This window comes from Macaca nemestrina, chromosome 1, assembly GCF_043159975.1.
Source record: "Macaca nemestrina isolate mMacNem1 chromosome 1, mMacNem.hap1, whole genome shotgun sequence".
NCBI classification, from domain to species: domain Eukaryota; kingdom Metazoa; phylum Chordata; class Mammalia; order Primates; family Cercopithecidae; genus Macaca; species Macaca nemestrina.
The window spans coordinates 151,590,171-151,612,459 of NC_092125.1; the positions used below are offsets into that span (position 1 = coordinate 151,590,171).

The 22,289-nt window shown below is 35.3% G+C and overlaps 1 protein-coding gene across 37 annotated transcripts in view; it reads right to left on the reverse strand.

Annotated features, from left to right (window-relative positions):
- LOC105482716 (adhesion G protein-coupled receptor L2) overlaps positions 1 to 22,289 on the reverse strand; it is a 684,023-nt gene that overhangs the window by 21,337 nt on the left and 640,397 nt on the right. For 23 of the 37 annotated variants that reach the window (XM_011742960.3, XM_011742995.3, XM_071090549.1 and 20 more), the window contains 10 exons: positions 21,393 to 21,686; positions 20,753 to 20,856; positions 19,737 to 19,922; positions 18,858 to 18,896; positions 15,474 to 15,657; positions 4,458 to 4,583; positions 4,030 to 4,235; positions 2,757 to 2,930; positions 1,570 to 1,779; positions 418 to 638 (listed from right to left, as the gene is read on the reverse strand). In XM_011742960.3, the coding sequence (XP_011741262.2) occupies positions 418 to 638; positions 1,570 to 1,779; positions 2,757 to 2,930; positions 4,030 to 4,235; positions 4,458 to 4,583; positions 15,474 to 15,657; positions 18,858 to 18,896; positions 19,737 to 19,922; positions 20,753 to 20,856; positions 21,393 to 21,686 (1,744 nt within the window). The remainder of the gene's footprint in view (positions 1 to 417; positions 639 to 1,569; positions 1,780 to 2,756; positions 2,931 to 4,029; positions 4,236 to 4,457; positions 4,584 to 15,473; positions 15,658 to 18,857; positions 18,897 to 19,736; positions 19,923 to 20,752; positions 20,857 to 21,392; positions 21,687 to 22,289) is intronic. The other 14 variants (XM_071090520.1, XM_071090526.1, XM_024793075.2 and 11 more) reach the window with 1 other exon arrangement.

The following is a 22,289-nucleotide window of genomic DNA, read 5'->3' on the forward strand; positions in this document are numbered from 1 at the left end:
TGCTACTGTCACAATTCAGAATGAGAGTTAGCTAGAGGGTTGGCTGCACAAAGAGAGCTAATGAAGCATTAGCTTAACACTGAGTAGTTAAACCTGTCAGATGCTTTAAGTTCAGAAGAATTTTTACTTAATATCTTTCTAAGGCCAAAAAGTTATTTACTTTTTCAATTTGTTTCAGGTCAATCTTTTGTGTTAAAAAGAAAGTCCATAATTTAGAATCTGCTTTGCCAGAGTACAAATCCTCTGAACCCAGAAAATTACAAAAGACTTGATTGTAATTTGTGCACGGTATGCCCATTCTCTTACCAATAAAGCTTTCAGATGCTATTTTAATCTGTCAGGGACCCTCACTGACAGCTAACAGGCTTTAAAAAATTATTCACTTGAAAAACACTCAGGTCGCTTGCAATTACTTACGCTTTTTCTGTTCCATAGCTCTTATAGTCAATAGCAGCTGAAACTCCAACCACTGTGGCAGGAAACAAGTAACCAGCAACATAGTAATATTTTTTCCTTGAATATTCACTTTCAAAAACTTCAACTAACATTAGATAGAGCTGCACACCTTCTAGGCACATCCAAGCAAAAGCCGCCAAAAAGAAAAAGTGTAGAAGTCCTGCAAATATTGGGCATGCAATCTACAGAGGAAAAGAACAAAAAACACAAAAGAACACTCATGAATAAAAATAGCCCACTCCAAAACTATAAAATACTCACTAAGAGAAATCGCTATTATTTCAAAAATACATTATTCAGAGTAACCTAATGCTTCCTCAAAATATTTTTTTCGTAAGTGGAAACAAGCTAAAAACCCTGCCAAATCTGGAGATTATCATGTTCACAGAGTATAACGCCAAGTGTACTAGGTTTCAAAGTAGAATATTACTATAACATTTTTTAGTGAGATTAAATATCAAATAAGAAAACTTCATAATTTGTGAATTATCTGTTATGAAATCTGAATATTCCACTTGTAGATTATTTGCTTCACAAGTCTTTAGAAGTGTTGTTTGCAGATCTATTGTTTCTATTTTTTTCTATAATGGAATTTTAAAATTTTGCTCTAACGACAAAATCCTAGCTCTAATTACCTAGGATTATTTTCGTGTCATATCTGGAGCATTCTTAAGTTATCTAAGTGCAGATGAATATAGGGTGAAGCATTAACTAATTAAGTTCTCTTTCTGATATTAAGAACTCATGATGATGAATAAATTGCCGTGAATTCAAAGAAAGGATCATTGGTCAGAATGACTATGCAAGCAAAATAAGAATTTTTAAAATAGGATCTTTGTATTTCTGTATCCCTAGCATTCTTCTATTAAAATTATATGTCTTAACAAAAACACAGAAAAATTCGACTGTCTCTTAATATACAAAATGAATTAATTCATAATATTACTTAATAATTGGGCAGCCTTTTAATTTACTACAAATTGTCTTTTAATATTGCCCTATCAATTGTATCAAGTTACAAGGTCAAACATTAATATCAGTATCATATGTCACCTCACACCTAATAAAATAATTTTCAGAGATCTAAGGTCAATTAACTCAACTGGTGCTTACCGCATATTTTGTCTTATCAATGCCTATTAGGAAAATAAATTCAGCAATGAAAAGGTTGATACAAAGGTTCTTGTGAATAGTATTTCGGTCGCTCTGTAGGCCACGGAAAAAGCAAAAGGTGAAGATGCAGATAGCCAGGCAAACAAGGGAAATGACAATTCCCACCCAGGTGATGACTGTAAGAAGTAATTCATGAACTCCATCTTTATACTGAAAATAAAAAGATATGAGGAACATTAGTATTCCTGCATTACATCAACTAGAAGAAAGACCACTTTCACATGTACAGTTCATCTTTTACTACTGAACTCTTTGAAGAATACCATTCATATGTGTTCAAAAAAGGCTCAATACCAAAAATAAAGTTTAATCGTATAATAGCATTCAATGTTACTGCCTTTTATACTTAAAAAAGTGATCTATGAGAGAGGAAGATTTTACCTAGAAAACAATAAAAGAGCCTAATGATTTCAAAGTATGGCTGAATTAACTACATAAACATGGAGACTATTTACATGACAGAATAAAGAATACTTATTCATGCTAAAAAACAATTGACATTTTAATGATTTTTCCAAACTAACACATAAGCCAAGTTTTAAGTTTTTATTTTCTCCTTGGGGTTTTGTATGCTTACATATTGAGAGTTGACACACACAACAGATCTGAGACCGAAATGCTACACTTCTTAAAATATTTCTGTCTTCTGGCTATCATTCTCTTAATCACAAGAAAGAACATTGAGACATATTCCAGAAGCCATTTTGACTTTTCAAAAGACGCAGCTTTGCACAATGTGCAAAGTGGTTAGGAAACTTAAAGCAAAAGTTGTAAAATTAGATTCAAACATTCAAGATGGGAAGGGCATGTTAAACTCCAGAGCCTTTTGTCTCTTTTGTATGACCTACTGCTGCTCATTATTTAAATCTTCTGTTGCCTCTACCAAGCACCTGCCCCAAGGAGGAAAACTTACAAGTCTACGAAGTTACAGCATATGATTTTGAGAAGTAACAATAACAGTGCCAAGACTTCTTAAAATTTATGGACAGTGTAGAAACAATTAGAAATCAACATTACTTTGTTTGCTTTTTAGTTACGATAAGCACCCAAAGAACGGGACTGTTATACAAGCTGTTTTGAATCTCTGAGGTTTCTCTCTGCTACTAATTAGAAGTGCAAATACTTACTGCAATTTCCCTGTGGGCCATGAGAATTGCAAAATTGGTTAGGTGGCTGCATGAACACGTTGTTCGAGTTTTATTAGTGTCAACCAGCTTGCAGCCCTGGGTAGACCAATATCCCATCATAGTTCTCTCTGAGTAGTTCCAGAAGGAGCAGTTTGCATTGAAATAATTGTCAGGCTGGGAAATAAAATGACAAGATAAAATTAGGATTTTATACTCTAAGATGGCAACAGCAATTGTTTAATATGTGTAAAAGGTAATTTAGATTAAACTTTGCATGTTTCAGACTATAAAGTTTTTCATCAGCAAAATTGTGGACTATGTTATACGAGGCAGATACCTAGCTTAAAAGGGGCTTTATAGTCCGAAAGTGTACTCTAAATTACCAAGACCCATTTTACGCAATTACAATTTCCATTTTATGATTTTACATATTGATGGTACATTAGAATCATTTTTTTTTCCTTTCTGATAAAATTAGAGCCATAAATTTGTTCTGAGAAAATTCTGTAAGGACCAAATGTTTTAAAAATCCATGTTCTATTTTGGGCCCATTTTTGGTTAGTTCTAAGAGATACACTAGCAACAATGTAAATCATATTGTTAGTACCTAAAAGCTCTTAAGAGTCAATCAACTGAAGCAGATATGAGTACTGTAACCACACAAATTTATTTTTCTTTGCCTATTTGGAGATCCACTTTTTTATCTGTGGCATTTATTCACTCTATTTACTGTAACAGCCAAACATTCTGTAGACAATCTTCCAATACAGTGTAGTTACTTAAGTATCAACTTGCATTCTAAGGCACAGCAGAGGAATCACATCTCCTCAACTTTTTTTTTTAAAACACAGTACTTGGTAACAGTTGTGTCAAACATGATCAGTAAAACTAATGAAAAAAATTTTGCCACACAGAAAGGCAGAGTCCTAAGAGTTAATACTCAGCTATCCTGCTGCTAAGTAAGGGTTAATTTTCATTTGAAAACAAATTAAGAGTCATTTACATTTTCCTGTTGATTACTGAATTAGCTTTCATTAAGAATACACTTAAGTTCTAATAATCACTGAACCAAGCTCATTTAATTTTATGTTCACAGACTTAAATAAACTTGTGTCTCTGACCTAGTCCAACATTTAAAATTCAAATGGAAAGGTCTTGTCTTTCCTCCCTCCCATCTCCCCAGTTCTCTCCCCATCCCCAGCACCTCAGTTTTGCTTTCCTTTCTTTCTGCTTTTATAACCTTCCATTACTTCATTAGCATACATTAACTTACATCAATGTGTGGCAGGGTAAAAAGCACAGGATCAGTCAGGTATACTCGGCTGGACTCTTTATTGATGGAAACTGAAATGACGTGAGAATTCACTGCAATGGTGCTATTACGACCAAGAAAGTCAGCACCCAGTTTAATGGTTGCATTTTCTGTACTAAGGAACTGTCCCAGACTCCGGTAAATGATGAATACCAACTTTGCAAGCCCTAGGAAGGTTAAAAATAGTCACATGATGTACAAAAAACATGCATGATAATAAATTAAGATAAAATAGGAATGAAATGATAAAGTCCTAAGGCATTGTTTTAAATCTGCTTTTAAAATGGTAAGTCGTTTTTTGGTTATATAAGGAGTCAAATGCATTTTAGAATTAATAGGTTTTTGAACAACAACAGAAACTATCAATTTTTAAAAGACTTCCATCTTACCATTCCTGCTGTTCTGTTTGACGGTATTTGCAGAGAGCTGGATTGAGCTGCCTGCTCCTTTGATGCCCAGAGGAAATTTAAAGTCTTGGATCTGTCCTTCTGTACTGAGTACGGCAACTTCCAGGACTGGATGAGGGAAAAGATAAAGGAAGGGGGTGGGGATGATTCTTTAGATTTAACTAAGGAGGCAAATGATAACTGTATAGAAACTACTGTTTTCTTTTTGTCTACTTACAAAATTTTACTGTTAGGTTTCAACAAAAATCATGAACAAAAAAACAAATTACTCAAGTCTTAAATATTCACTTCTCAAAAAAAAATTTGTATTGTCATTCTAACACCTTCTTCATATTTTTATCTCTTTTGTCATGAACTAATACCAATCTGTTAGCCTATAAGTATGAACAGTGTATCAATTAATAGTATGTAACTTTCAAGGTTTTGTATTTAAATCATGAAGCTAAGCAAAAATATTTCAAACTGATATTTTTTGGCTCTTTATATTAAGTAACTTTTCAATGACCATTATTTGGCCGTGGTAAAACTAATATGAAGTACAAATTTGAATGCTTCTATGGCATCTACACATCTATTTCTATCTATGATCCACTTTAATATGAAAAATTACACGGGTCAAGTTTGCAGTAATACTTTTTTCTAATTTCTAAAAATAGCCCAGAAGAATATATTTATTATGAAAATGCCATTATGTTAAAATTTCCCATTAATTCTCACTATTCAATCTTTACATATTCAAATCGGGCAAAATAGAACCTGCAGGCCAAGCCTGGCATGCCATTTGTTTTTGTAAATAAAGTTTTATTGGAACACAATCATGTTTATTCATTTGTATATTGCCTGTGGCTTCTTTAGTGCTACAATACCAGTTAAATATCTGCAAGAGAGACCACCATGGCTTGCAAAGCATAAAATATATACTATCTGGACCTTTACAGCAAGAGTGTGACAACAACTGCAGTCTAAACCAAATTTCAAATATTCAAACCAAGTATCGAAATTGAAAAACACTTAAGGAAAACAAGTCAATACAAAACACTGAGAACATCTACCTGATCAACATGCCAATGCTAACTTCATTTCAAAAATATAATTAATAGTAACCACTAACAATATAAATGCTTACTGTCTACTGGGAATCCCAATACAGATTGTCATTATTTTACATCAACATTTATTTAGATTTTAAAAGGAATGGAAAAGTATATTGCTTTTATAGGAGTTAACTATCTTATATTAATAATTATAATATTAATATTTTATTGATGAAATCTAAGGAATTATATGGAAAATTCATTGATTTCTGATATTTAAATTTTAAAACTATGTATTCTACAAAGATGTTCAAAAAATACAGTCCATATTTTTTTTCTGAATGTCACCCTCTTTAATGTCTCTACTGTCTGTATCGCCTATCAGCTATTCACCTACAATCCCCTTTTTCTTTTTGCAAAAATCATTTCATACCATTGTACAGTAATTCTTGGATACTAATTTTTTTTATCTTCCGCAACTTTGTTTTGTAAAATACATCTATATTTAGGTTGTAAATATAATAACATTCATAAATTTTTATAAGCAATTAAACCACATGTCAAACCCTGAAATACAAATTTATAACGAGCATCATGTAACTGTTAAAATTCTATCAGCTGCAGAAACTGGTTGATACACTTATTTTACTGATACATGTCTGGAAAGATTAAGCAGGTGAGTAGATGGATAAACTGTTCTCATATCAGTCTCTAGGTTGGGGCAGGGAGGAAAGGGGGAAGAAGTTTGATGAAAGTAACTGATTCTTCCTCACATTGAAAGAGGCTATCATATCTTAAAACAAGACGTGATGAAAGAAGAAAATCCTCTGAGTTTTCATGAATCATCCCAAATATAGATATACATGTACAAACTGTTAATTAAACAAATATTTACTTATCAAACTTTAATTTCATTAAACAGAAATTTACTTATTAGAATTTTAAAAATAATGTTCATAGTAAAGAAAAAGCTTTAAATTGATAATAGTAAGATCATTACTACAGCTCTCAGTAGATATTTCAAGCTATTTACTTCCATAAGAAAATGCAATAATGGGGGCCGGGCGCGGTGGCTCAAGCCTGTAATCCCAGCACTTTGGGAGGCCGAGACGGGCGGATCACGAGGTCAGGAGATCAAGACCATCATGGCTAACACGGTAAAACTGCGTTTCTACTAAAAAATACAAAAACCTAGCTGGGCGAGGTGGCGGGCGCCTGTAGTCCCAGCTACTCAGGAGGCTGAGGCAGGAGAATGGCCTAAACCCGGGAGGCGGAGCTTGCAGTGAGCTGAGATCTGGCCACTGCACTCCAGCCTGGGCGACAGAGCGAGATTCCGTCTCAAAAAAAAAAAAAACAAAAAAAAAAAACAAAAATGCAATACTGAACTTTATACCAACAAATAGATAAATTTATATCAATAAATTTTTAAAAGACAATAGAATTTTTTGTAGAAAACTGAAACAGACTAAAAGAAATTAAAAACCATAATAGTTTATTACCATTAAAAAACTCAACTGATAAATACATACTGAATTTTATTTTATTTTATTTTATTTTTTTAGACGGAGTCTCGCTCTGTCTCCCAGGCTGGAGTGCAGAGTGGCCGGATCTCAGCTCACTGCAAGCTCCGCCTCCCAGGTCCACGCCATTCTCCTGCCTCAGCCTCCTGAGTAGCTGGGACTACAGGCGCCCGCCACCTCGCCCGGCCAGTTTTTTTTTTTGTATTTTTTAGTAGAGACGGGGTTTCACCGTGTTAGCCAGGATGGTCTTGATCTCCTGACCTCGTGATCCACCCGTCTTGGCCTCCCAAAGTGCTGGGATTATAGGCTTGAGCCCCCGCGCCTGGCCTGAGTTTTAAATAAGATTTCTATTTTCTGTTTCAGAAAATAGAAAAAGATGTATCCCTAACTCATTTCACAAAAAATTATAGGATACTTTCAGTCATTAAAATGATGCAAAAAATCTTTAATAAAATATACACACACTTTATAATATCCTGAACAAATTAAATTTATTACTAAATTAAGTTAAAAACCATATAGAAATTAATACATTAGAAAATGGATTCATATAATTCATCAAATAGAGAAAAATTTCAAAAGTATTCACACAAATAAATTTCAACATCCACTTAATATAAAAAAAAACTTTACAAAAAAAAAGACAAATTAAAGAAAAACTCCTTGTCCAGAGAGAAGTTTTCTTATCAGATAAAGGCTACACCTTTATGTATTCAAAAATGTATATAGCAAACAATATTGAAAAACTCTAGAAGCATTGCTTTTAGAGTCAAAATGATCTCTATCACAGGTTTTATTGAGCATTGTACTAGAGGACCTAGCTTAATGCAGTAATTCAAGAAAAGCAAATAAAAGGTATAAAGGAAAAAACAAGTAATATTTACAGTAAACACAATTAACTACCTAGTAATCATGAGGGACTCTTAACTATCAGAAGTACTAAGAATTTAGCAAGGCTGCTATGAGCAAAATCAATTGTGTTTCTATACACCAAACAACAAACAATTAGAATATGTAATTTAAAAAGTGATCTTATTTATAATAAAAACAAGGAGTATAAGTTATCTAGGAACAAATCTGATTTTTAAAAAGCGCAAGACACTAAAAATAAGAAAAATATATAACTTTATAAGAAGACCTAAGAAAAAATGAGGAATTACATAATGGTCTTATTTGGAAGAATGCAGCAGTTCAATCTGGCAACTCTTTCAAAATGAATCTACAAACTCAGTCCAATTTTAATCAAAATTCCAACAAGATTTTTGTGTCTGGAACTTGATCCACTGATTTAAAAATTCATATAGAAGAGACATGCCAAAAAGCAGCCAAAGCAGTTCCTCAAGGAGCAAGGTTGAAAGACTCAACAGATATTAATATTACTGAAAAAACCAAAGCAGCAAATAATAGACACTGCTAACATGTAAGACATCATTAAAAATCATTAGGGAGAGAAATGAATTATGCACTAAACGTATACAAGGAACTGGTTATTCATATGGGGAAAAATCAAATTAGCTGCCTGTCTCATATAATATCATAATTAAAAATAAATTTCAGGTAGATTAGAGACATAACTGTAAAAAGCAGAGGTTTATCATTTATAAGGAAGTATAAGATCCTTATAAACTTAATGTAGAGAATATTTTCCTAAGTAGAAAGCCAAAAGGAAAATATTTCTTAAACAAGATACCAAGATTACCAACACTAAAAGAACAGACTGATAAATCTGACTCATTATGTAAAACAACAGATTCCTTTAAAAAGATAAAAAGAGAAAGCCCAGACAAAATAAATATCTGTAAACTATATAATCTTTACAGGATGAGTGTCCAGCATACATAGAAATACAAAGAAAAAATCAAAAAGGAGAAAGTTGTAAATAAACTCATAGGAGAGAAAACTAAAATAGGTAATAAATCTGTTAAAAAATCAACATGAAGCAATCAAGGAAACTGTAAATTAGAACAATAACATAACCAATTCAAACTCATTAGATTAACAAAAGTTAGGTCAATAATAAAGTGTTTGCAAAACTAGTAATGGTATTACCGGTGAAAAAGTAAATTGGTAAAAGAAGGTAGAGAGCAATTTGGCAGCATTTAGTAAAGCTGAAGGTGGGTATGCTCTACCGCTCAAAAATTCTATTTCTGGGGGGGGTGTGTGTGTGTGTGTGTGTACACGCGCACATGTATGTGCGCATGTACGTCTAGAAAGGCACACATTGGAGCAAGAAGGCATACAGAAACTTTCATTACAGTTTTCCTTCTGTCAGGAAAAAAGCAGAAGCCACTAAAATGTCTATCAGCAGTTAATTCTGGTACATTCTTAGAAACAGATCAAATGAACTACAGATACACATGTCACCATATATAAATATAAAAAATAGAATGCTAACAGAAAATTATACAATTATGGTCACGTGCAGTGGCTCACGCCTGTAATCCCAGTACTTTGGGAGACTGAGGCGGGCGGATCACCTGAGGTCAGGAGTTTGAGACTGGCCTGGCCAAAATGGTGAAACCCCATCTCTGCTAAAAATACAAAAAAATTAGCCGGGCGTAGCGATGCATGCCTGTAGTCTCAGCCACTCAGGAGGCTGAGGCAGGTGAATCTCTTGAATCCAGGAGGCGGAGGTTGCAGTGAGCCGAGATTGTGCCATTGCACTCCAGCCTGGATGACAAGAGCAAAACTCAAGTATCAAAAACAAAGAAAATTGTACAATTACATTTATAGTGTGAAATTAATGTTAAAAACCTGAAAAGTATTCAATGTACATACCTACAAAGCAAATTTTCTTAAGCTTATTCATGCTAAATAATAAAGATGACAGCTACCTCCTTCATGGTATGATCAGGAAGGAGGCAATCCTGGGAACTTCCACATTATCTATGATTTTTCTTTTTCCAAAAAAATCTGAAGCAAATATGGTAAAATATCAATATGTGGCTCAGCTGAGTAACTGGTACACGAATGTTATGCTATCCTCTGTACTTTCTGTATGCTTGAAATAATATATGCGTTATTCAATAGATTTTCTGAACATGAATACACTTGGTTCATTGGGGAGCCATTCAGAGTTTCACTCAGCCAATACTGTAGACAGAATTTTAATATATTTATCTTACTATTTTGCAAATTTCTCAGCAAGTAGTGGCTGTAATGAGAGGAAAGAGGAAGAACTATGACCTCTGCCAGGAGACTTGCACCTTTATGGGCAGCAGCTGCTCTATCAGCCTGGGTCCCAGAAGAAAAACATAGAGCAGAACCGAAGATGACAGGAAGCAGAGTTGAAGCCCAGCCTCAACAATTATGCAGCACAAAGGAGTAGTAAACCTTTGTTGTTGTAAGCAGCTGTGACTTTGGGGTTTTTGTTACCACACTCTAAGTCTAAAGTGATGATAAAAATCATGCTGGCCACTCAGCTCATTAAAACAATAAGTAAGGCCGGGGCGGTGGCTCACACCTTTAATTCCAGCACTTTGGGAGGCCTATGTAGGTGGATCACCTGATCAGGAATTCAAGACCAGCCTGGCCGTCATGGTGAAACCCTGTCTGTACTAAAAATACAAAAATTAGCAGGGCATCACGGCAGGCACCTGTAATCCCAGCTACTCGAGAGGCTGAGGTAGGAGAATCACTTGAACCTGGGAGGCGGAGGTTGCAGTGAGCTGAGATCATGCCACTGCACTCCAGCCTGGGCAACACAGGAAGATTCTGGCTCAAAAAAAGAAAAAAAAAAAAAAAAGACAATAAATAAAAGGGAATTTTACAATGGATGGATCAGGCTGATAACATCTAAACCATGGCACCGATCTGAAAATCACAAGGAAATAAAACCAAAGATTATGTGCTTGTTGATATGATGCAATGGAAAGTTCTTGTTAAATTAAAAAAAACAAAGAGTTAAACGTAGCATGATCATGCCTCTAAATCTAACCATCAGCATAACAGGCAGAGTTAAATGATGCACTGCCGATGAAATAAGCCAAACCAAGAATGTAACAAAGTCTACAAGGCAAATCATCCACCTGACTTCCTCAAGAAAAACAAAAAATGTTTAAAAAATATTTTTCTTAGTATGCAAGGAGAAATAACTTTTAATGAAAAGATATTTGGCCAGGCGTGGTGGCTCATGACTGTAATCCCAGCACTTTGGGAGGCCGAGGTGGGCGGATCATCTGAGGTCAGGAGTGCGAGACCAGCCTGACCAACATGGTGAAATCCCGTCTCAACTAAAAATACAAAATTAGCCAGGCATGGTGGTGAGCACATGTAATCCCAGTTACTCGGGAGGCTTAGGCAGGAGAATCACTTGAACCCAGGAGGCGGAGGCTGCAATGAGCCAAGATCGCACCATTGCACTCCAGTCCGGGCAAGAGTGGAACTCTGTCTCAAAAAAAAAAAAAAAAAAAAAATTCAACTGATGTATCTATCAGATTTACTACTTGGACTTGTATCCTGATTTCAACCAAGTATTAACAAATTTATGAAAATGTGAACACACTTTTGTTATCTTTTGAAATGTTTTTGTTAATTTTTTAAAGTGTGATAATGATATTGTGGTTTTCTAAAGAGTATTGGATATATCCATATAAGGTTTCTTATAGTAATCATGATAGGATTTTACAATTTGCTTTAAAATATTACAAGAGTGAGAGGAGTAAGTAGAATAGGATTAGCCAGATGCTGCTAAAGCTCAGTAAGGGGAATTTTTAAAATCAAAATTAAAAACTTCTGCTCTTCCCAAGATATAAAGAAAATAAAGTCACATACTGGAGGGAAACTATCCAGAATGCATGTATCTGACAAAAAGACTTACAAGAAGAATATACAAAAAATCTTCATAATTTATTTAATGAGACAACCCAATTAAAAATGGGCAAAAGATATGAACAAACACTTCATAAAAAGATATTTGAATGGAAATAAACACATGAAAAGAAGTTATCAGCAAAATGTTACTTAGCAATCACAGAAATGCAATATAAATCCACAATGAGATGCCTCCAAGAACCACTAAAAATAAAATGACTGTTAATCCTAAATATTGGTGAGGATGTGCAGCAACTGGAACTCTCATATGCTGCAGTTCAAGTTTAATATGGTACAACCACTTGGAAAAATGGCAGCCAAGAAGTGGAAAAAAATCCAAATGTCTAACAAGTGAGTAGATACACAAATTGTGGTATGTCCTCACGATGGACAATACTCAGCAATAAAAAGTATTAAACTATGGACACTCCCATGTATATGGATAAATGGATAAATCTCAAAAATATTCCTCTGCATAAAAGCAATAAGATCAGAAGGAGTACTACACACCGTATGATTCCATTCAACTGAAGACCTAGAAAACGCAAAACTTATCTACATGGACAGAAAGCACATCAGTGGTTTCTGATGTGTTTATGGCTTAGGGCCAGAGGAGAATGACTGCAAAGGAGCATGCAGGGCCCATCTGAGGACACAGAAATATCACCACGCTGATGATTATGAGAGTGTACAATTGCCATACTCCATCAAACTATACACTTAAAACAGGTGCTCTTATTGCATATTTTAAATTATACCTCCAAGTTTTCAAATGTCACAATAAGATATCATTATAATAGATAAAATTATATCATTTTTATGGAGTCATGTATTACAAGGGCAAATCATGTTATGAAGTTAAACCAAGAATTTAAGAAGAAATCACTAAGGAGGAAAATCAAATAGTTTTAATAACCTAAGACATTATAGCCATGTCCTCAGGGGACTGGGAACATAGAGAAATAATAGGCTATTTTAGTCCTCATGTCTGAAAATAGAACAAGTCCTAGGAAAAAGGTGAATGTTTTCCTCATAGTAAATCAGGGCTCTTTCCCCCCAACCCCAAAACTGTTTATACTTTGGAAATAAAAAAGACAAAACTATTACTAGAATATGTAAAATGACTTTTTTTTTCGAGACCAAGTCTTCCTCTTGTCGCCCAGGCTGGAGTGTAATGGCGTGATCACAGCTCAGCTCTGCCTCCCAGGTTCAAGGGATTCTTCTGCCTCAGCCTCCTGAGTAGCTGGGATTACAGGCACCCCCCCACCACGTCCGGTTAACTCTTTGTACATTTAGTAGAGACAGGCTTTCGCTATGTTGGGCAGGCTGGGAACTCCTGGCAGTCAGGATCACCTGACTTCAGGTGATCCACCTGCCTCAGCCTCCCAGATTTTTTGTATTTTTAGTAGAGACGAGATTTCACCATGTTGGCCAGGCTAGTCTTGAACTCCTGACCTCAGGCGATCTGCCCGCCTCGGCCTCCCAAAGTGCTGGGATTGCAGGCATGAGCCACCGTGCCTGGCCGTAAAATGACTTTCATATTGGTAATTGTTGGATAATCAGCATTTAGACTAGTAAATACCAGGCATTATTTTAGAGATGCCAATCTCTCCATAGTGTTTTCTTTTTTTGTTTTTTGTTTTTTTGAGACAGAGTTTCACTCTTGTTGCCCAGGCTGGAGGAGTGCAATAGCATAACCTCGACTCACCGCAACCTCCGCCTCCCAGCTTCAAGCAATTCTCCTGCCTCAGCCTCCCAAGTAGCTGGGATTACAGGCATGCACCACCACACCCGGCTAAATTTTGTGTTTTCAGTAGAGACGGGGTTTCTCCATGTTGAGGCTGGTCTCCAACTCCTGACCTCAGGTGATCGCCTGCCTCGGCCTCCCAATCCAAAGTGTTTTTTAATTAAAAATGAAAAAAGATCAATATGAAAAATAATCCTTTAGTTTCATTTAATTAACTTTTATTTATTTTTTGAGTTGGGGTCTCACTCTATCATCCAGGGTGGAGTGCAGTGGCATGATCTCAGCTCACTGCAACCTCTCCCTCCGTGGATTTCAGGTGATCCTCCCACCTCAGCCTCCCAAGCAGCTGGGACTACAGGCATGCGCCACCATGCTCGGCTATTTTTTTTTTTTCTTGGTGTATTTTTTGTAAAGATGGGATTTCACCATGTTGCCCAGGCTGGCCTCGAACTCCTGAGCTCAAGCAATGTGCCTGCCTCGGCCTCCCAAAGTGCTGGGATTATAGGCATGAGCCACTGTGCCCAGTGAAAAATAATGGTTTAGAACTCTGAAAACCATAGATACTAGAAAAAATGTATTCCTGGACATTTAATTGTTCAGAATATATCTCAAAGTGGGATAAAAATATCTTGGATCTATAACTACAGTGTGTTCTACGTATGTAAGGCTGATGGGAGCATAGATGTGAACCTGGCCCATCAAATTTTCTTGCACAATTAAAGAGGTACAACAAGGGAATTTTAGTTGTTTTTTTTTTTTTTTTTAAAGTAATTTTCAGAATATTTAGAAAACAAATTGAGGTCATAATATGCCACTTCAGTAATTACTGATTTTTCATTCCCAAACCTCAAAGTAAATAAGAACAAATTAGTTTTAAAATATTTCATTTCCTTTTAAAAATTCACTTACATAAAATAAATTTAAGGTTTTGAATTCAAATATAGGTGCCAATTTGATTTATGTCCATTTCTTCTATATACCCCTTTGATCTGCATTTTTTATATAAAGTCCCATGACTTAGGCAGGCACAATAAGGCATAATTAGGCATTAAAAACATGGCATCCCAGATAGTAAGTCTTCATTCAATATCTGCTGCCCTAATGAAGTTAGCACTGCTTCTGGTAGAAATGCAGTCTGTGTCCCTTTTGAGTTCTTCTACATTTATGCTTGGGAAGCTTTTTACTTCACTAACTAAGGTATACTGTTAACTTCACCTGAATTCAACCTCACTGAATAATTAACAATTCTAAATTGTTCAAACCTAAATTAATAAAATTTTACTCTATTTCTTTCAAATATTTTTCACAAGTGAATCCCTACCTCTCAGTGGTAGCATTTGAATTCTAAATTATGCTACACTATCTGTAGCTATTCTGCAATCCATGAAGCATGGATGTTCTGCATTGTGGGAGATGTAGTTCACTGACCACATTTTCACCTGAAGGCAGTTATGTTTAATATAAACATCTGACTCAAGTTCTGTGTGCTAAAATATCTGACAGCATGCATTCCATAAAATACTTTAAATTCATTAGGAACATACTATATAAAATGGTAAAGCATTTGCCACAGTTTCATAGCAAGCACTTTCATTACTTAAAAAATCTACATTCTAGTATTTAAGCACTCTAATACTTTTTCGTTAATGATTTTTCAATTGGAAACACACACATACACAAAACCAACTTGTAAAACACAGGATAGAGTTTGGCTTTTGCATTAATTTTAGCAAGTGTGAACAATAATTTCTCTTGCTAACAGACAAAAATAATTTGACAAAAAAGAAGTACGGCACTGGGAAATAATAGATTCGGAATGGAAACATCATCCTCTTAGATATGAATATTCCAAATCAAAATTAAACTTGACAGTAGATTCACTTACCAATATTTTCTGTGGGCATTGAGACCCTTGTTGGTTCTAAAAGATTGTCAGCTAGGACAAAAGCTCCTTCTTCCAATGTATCGAGTAACATTGTTGCAGTATGTGCTTGTTCAGAAGAATTCATATGTTTCCATGATTCCAAAGCTTCAGGTCTCAGAAGGTTGTCCACTGTGTCAACAATTGCCTGTATCCATTAGAAAACTATCATTAGTTTTGACTGCTTTTAGAAGCAAAGTGATTTTCAGTTGCTGATGAGTGACAATTGTAATATTTATCTGTCATGATGATTTACTCTTACTTCAAGATGGAAGAACATCTAGACAACATATATCTGGTCCATTTTAAAATATACCTGGACCTTTTTAAAACAGGACTGACTGAAGATTAACAGACTGCTATTTGATTACAAAGAGTAAGTGTAGAAAGGTGGATTGTTTCTATTTATTTAATCACACCTCAGTTGCTGACAGTTGACAACCACCTGTGTCAGCTCTTAATCCGAGACATTACTCTTACAGGTAGAGTCAAAACTACTAAAGTCATCCTATTTATAATCTCAAGATTTGAATATTCTAAACCAAAAATACTAATCTCTTTGGAGTAGATTAATATGTATGCTTGAAAATTAAACTATATTATTTTTTGGAATCTCAACTAAAATAGTAACCAAAATTATTCCTTATAGACACTGTCTACTTACAATCATTTGAAAAAAACAAAACAAAACAAAACAAAAAGGTAGCATTAAAGTTCATCAATTATCTGTGAACATTTTCACTCTTCCAATTCTCTGTCCAGCTAAAAAACACTTGAGCATATACTTTAATTCATCAACGATCTGCTTTTAAAGGAATAAAGAAAGGAATCAAAATTAAAGCCTCTACTGATAAGTTAAAGAAAACAGGAAAGTAGAATCAAGTCTTCATAAAAACACCCAAGTTGTAAATATTCACATATGTAGGTTTAATTTATTGCTACACAAAATAACATTAAATAAAATATAACTCAGTTAATCAACTGCAGGCAGGATCTTATACTAATACACTCTGTAGCTACGCACTATGCTTTGGAAAAGTGAAATCACTAAGTTTATTTACTCTATTCCATTCACCCAGTCATAATGTGTCATTATGCCCATAAACACATAGTTCTGATATACTGGTAATCACTGAAGAAAAAGAACACACATTGTACAAAAAGAAAAACAATAAAAATTGCTAGTGTGAGGTACTATATGAATGGGGGGAAAGTTGTTTGAAGCTACTGTCAGAGTAAGATTAATTAGCTTAATCCATCTTAATATCCTCGTTCTGTCTGCCTTGTGAGCCACCACGACCTTCCTGGCAGGTGGAAGATACTTCCAAGTGGCATTAAAGGCTTTTTTTTTCCCTCTAATGGGAGACAGAATAGTCAAAATACTCACACTGATACTGCTGCAGCCATTAACTAGAGTGTAACAGAAATTGGTCTGTGGAGGCCAGATTCATTAGTCACCAAGAAATACGGACTGGAGCCTCTCTCTAATCTAAGTCACAAATGAATCCTCTGTCACAAAGTGGGAACTCGCTTCATTTGCATAGTGTAAGTCAGCTTCTGATTTGTAATTTAAAGACTTCTATTAGTCTTATCTGAACAGAGAAGCTCACTTGAGACATACTGAAAATGACACTGGTCAGAAATTAAGGTCATGCTGAAATTTACTCCATGTACACATAACTTGCTAATGGCATGCTTTTATTAATTTGGAACACTCCTTATTTATTACTATTTGTACTTGTCTAGTGGGATCAAAATGATCATTAGCCTAATCATATTCCTGAAGTAGTCTCTTTCTGCCAAAGGGAAAAAAAAAAAGCTATTCTTTTCCAACTGAGATATATGTCCTGGGCAACATACCAATTATTACATTTCATACACTAATACCTTAAAGGTGAACTGAACACCGAAGTTTAAAAAATTCTATAGATTTCAGCAGTTATTTCTCTGCCCCTATTAAACAGGCTAAAAGGGGACTTTCAGACCATTATTACCTAAAAACAGACTTTCCTACTACACCTTTTCCTGTAAAGTTCTCAGGTTCAACAATGTCCAATACTGGCCGGGCGCGGTGGCTCAAGCCTGTAATCCCAGAACTTTGGGAGGCCAAGGCAGGTGGATCACGAGGTCAGGAGTTCGAGACCATCCTGGCTAACATGGTGAAACCCCATCTCTACTAAAATTACAAAAAATTAGCCGGGCGTGGTGGCGTGCGCCTGTAGTCCCAGCTACTTGGGAAGCTGAGGCAGGAGAATGGCGTGAACCCGGGAGGCGGAGCGGAGCTTGCAGTGAGCCGAGACTGTGCCACTGCACTCCAGCCTGGGCGACAGAGCAAGACTCCGTCTCAAAAAAAAAAAACAAAAACAAAACCAAAAAAACAATGTCTAATACTAACTAGTGAGACGTCATTTTTTTCTAGACCTTGCCAACCAAAATCAGTGAAGTCATGGCTTTTTAATAATCTCTAGTCTAAGAAAGTACAAAAGTTATTTTGTTTTACTGTCACAATATATGGATTCGTTCTTCAAGGTTTGATTTACCACTGTTATGGTCCCCTGAAGAGTAAGGTTAGAAAATAACTATTTCCCCAAAAGGAACTTCTAAAATTCACAGAACAAAACAAAATACAAGTTGGTATTATTATTTTGATCTATCACACAGAACCACTATGGCATAATTCCACTGTTAGCCTCAGCATGTTTCCTATTACTTGGATATACCAGGGAGAAAACCCGGCTGGAGTGGACAGGGATTCTGAGCTCAACAGTGACTTTCTGTTCCTATTAGCTTGATAAAAAACAGTATGTAACATATACAGATATCACAGTCAAATTATTTACGTTTCATTTTTAGGAACCCATCCCCATATCAACTTGATTCTAGAACTGACTCCTAAAAATTTCAGAATAAAGCCTATTTTATTTAAGAGTATACCACAAAGATAAGAAAGCAGTGACTTTTTCATGCACATACATTATGACTATACAGTCTTTGATATGATAAACTGCCGAGAATATATCATAGCTGTTTTACTCAAGTTGTTTTTTAATCCACAGAGATGACAACAGGAAACAAAGAGACTACATAATTACTTTCCAATTAAGAGGATATTTCATTAAAATTCATGTACTTTTGGATGAATGGAAAAACAGCAGAAATCATTAAAAGTAAATCATTTGCTTATTCTGAGAGTAATATACCTGTGAAAAGCCAACATTTGTACAGCTGATATGGGGCACATTATATAATTATCAAAGACTGAAATACATTGGATCATGCAGCAAGATGATAAAGCGTGGCAGGTAGCTGAAGAAGGGAGAAAGCAGGGTGACAGCACAGGAGAGATACCTTAAGGTAAGCCCTGCATGTCTTCTCTCGTTTTTGGAGCTTTTAAGTAAAAGAAAAGAAAATCAGAGGTTAGATTTTTATCTGCTGAAAATGAGGAAAGAAGAAATCCTCAAAAATTAAGCTGGTGTTCCAGAGGTTGAAGTTTATATGCAGTAGTCCTCTGGAGTCTGAGTTTGCACTGACTACCAAAACTGCTTATTTACAGTGTTTTATTCTATTTTATTATGTATACTAATCTAAAATATGTTGACAAAAAGAGACAAAATATATACTGCAGTAAAAAAAAAAAGTCAATTTTGTAACCAGGTAGAACTACATTAGGCATAGATTTTGGGTTCCTATGAGCCTAATATAAACACTTATAGTGTGATGAAAAGTAGCAATCCAACTTTTGTCATAATAGGAAAAATTAATGGCACTGATAACAATATATTCCTGGAGACGGCAACTTGTCCTTCTTCCAAAAGCTGCCATTGAAAGAAATATTTCAGTGGCTAATATTCCTATATGTGTCACAATTTTGCTGCAACTGTAAGAGTTCCATGTATTAACATACAAAGTATATCGACTGTATAACATGTAATCTCTCCAAGTGCAGATAATGCATTATAAACTGACAGTATTGACCACAATCAGATGGATAAAGTTTGGCACCAACTAAGATCTCTATCAGGTAATTAACATCATTTACACTTTTTTGGGAGGGCACGACACATTGCTCTTTTCTCAACTGTAACTCTTCCTTGGAAAAATGAACCAAATTAGAAATTTTGCCTCTAAATATATGCCCCAGGACCAAAGATTTGGCTCTCAACTGCTGTAAGACAAGAGCTGCCATACCAAGTGTCTAATTCAAAATAACAGAAGAGTTCTCCCTACCTTGTTATAACTCCGTCCCGCTGAATCTTTTTCACTAGGTTTCAGTTCCTGCAGCTGCGCATCGAGGATATCCACCAACTGCTCCATCAATCTCACTGAAGAACTTACATCCCCAGCAAACACTGGCCCTTTGGTATGTTTTGCCAGTTCATTGGCAAGACTAGCAGCATTTTCTCCACTTCTGATCTGAAATGACAATTTGTATTACCTCATTTAAATTTTTTGTTCTGTTTACAGCTTCTAGTTCTCCTTGAGTATCTTTATTGTGGTGAAAAAAATCTGCAAATGTTAAATTCTCCAACTAGTTAAAACCGATAACTTTATCTTAGAAGTTTTAAAGCTCTTAGATCATCAACACACACACATACAATTCTGAACCAGGCATTTAAAAAAAAGAAAAAAAAAATCCTTTCTCAAAAATTTCAGCCATTTCTCTCATTTCAGTGCAACCATTTAAAATTGTTATTTTAAAGTCTTATTTATTCCAATGATCCAGAATTTAAATCAGTATGTAATCAGCATTATACTGAGGGTTATTATCTGATGTTTATTCGTCATAAAGGTAGACGGAGGAGAAAATAAAATGGCATTGCATTACACTGTAATATTAAAGTTACTAATGCCTTTTAAAGTAGTTTACTCATTCTACCATAATCATGTGTGATATAAACATCTGCTTGCATTCTGTGGATTCAGTTGCCAACTTAATGATCCCTATTTGATTTAATAGGCCAATGCAGTTTGTCTTATGAACATCAAAAGAAACAGAACTAAATCTGAATGAAATTAACAAGCATGTACTCACTAAAAACCTTAACAAAGAGAACAGGATACCCCCAAACATATGTAACTTTCAGTCAACAGTTTACAGACAAAACTATGCATAATTTTTTTTTTTTACTTTTATACTGAACAAAGAGCAATAAACCTGGTTTTAACACACAAAGCTAAATTATTTATGTTAGAAGTTAATGCCCTAAATCACAAATGTGTCATATTAAAAGGTTCCAACCAACCTTCTGAGCCAGCTGATTCACCCAGTGTGAGGTACAGTTGCTAAGATCGGGGCCCTTAGGGTTCCATGTTCCAGTGGAAACCATGCAGAGATACGAGGCAGTTCCTACAACAGATGTAGAAAACAACAGTGAAATTGAAACCATTTTTCTGCATGCATTCGGGAAATCAGCTATGATGATCCTGCTCTGCGTGTTAAATTTTGAATAAACTCTAATGCAAGTATTTGACAATAACTGACAAAAAGTAGGGTATAATGCAGATTATAAATGGTAAATATGAAGTCAGCATAGAAATATCATATATTTACAGCAAACAAACAAAAAGCCCTTGATTTTCTTGGGATTCATCCAAAGTGATGCTTATAATGAGAAAGGCAGCTGTAAGGAAGTCTCACTAGAGTCTTGGGGCAAAAATCTCAGGCTTGACCTAGGTCTCTGAAAGGGAGAGGTAATTTATAGTGCCTGATCTTAAATGACTTCTACATTTTAAAAAACTTTGTCCATAGATGTTATATTACCAAAGCACACAAAAAAGTTAGCTACTGTAAACATCACTTTCTTCAAATAAAATCACTTCATTGTAATACAGAACCTAGTTACTAAACTGAAAAATGTATGCATGGTATTTTATAGAAAATACCTCTTGTTCCCTTAGGGCATGGTCGTTCAACCATCATCCCCCTTTGTGTCTGAGGCCACTTTATCCCCTTGGAGTCTAAGGCTTCACAGAATCTCTCTGGCAGGGGAAAAATATTTGTTACAGGTGGAATTTTGGTTGTAGAAACTGCTGGAGGTGGTTTTGTCCCTTTGCTTCCTTCCTGTGATCCAGCTACAGTTGTGCTCATGGGGCCTTTCTGTGAAGTAGTGCTTGTGGTTGATACTGTGGTTTTGAACAGCTCAGCTGAAGAAGTTATTGTCACAGCTGTGGTAGGCACTATGGAAAAAAGATGAGTATATTAATCTCAAACACACACTTGCGCTCACATACAGCCACGCACACGTGGAATGTGTGCATGCGCACACACACAAAACCATACCCATCCGTCTGTCTCCAAACCAAGGAAATGAGAATTACTGACAGTATCACTCGTGAGTAAGAATACATCTTTTCATATGTTCCAATTTATTCATACTGATGGCTAAGAGAAGGTAGGTAGTTTAGGCTTTACTATAGCATTTGCTGTATGACTCTTAGATTTATTTCTCAATGAAATATGTGATAATACAGTTTAAGTATAATTTCATCACATACTGTTTAACAGGAAATGTGGGACAGTTTAATTTAGAAAAATTCTATTGTATAAACTCACATTCTATAAGCAATCAAAATCAAAGCATTAATAAAACTGTGATGATTATATATAATTAGGACGATAAAAAAATTTAAAGTCACCCACTGTACATATTGCAAGAAAACAAATACTGTGACATCTTTCCACCCAGCAGCCGTTCTTGCCTGAGCATGATCAGCATGCCTGATTAGATCCAAACAGAAGATAAGCTTGGCATGCTTGCGCTGTTTAATAAGGAAACATCT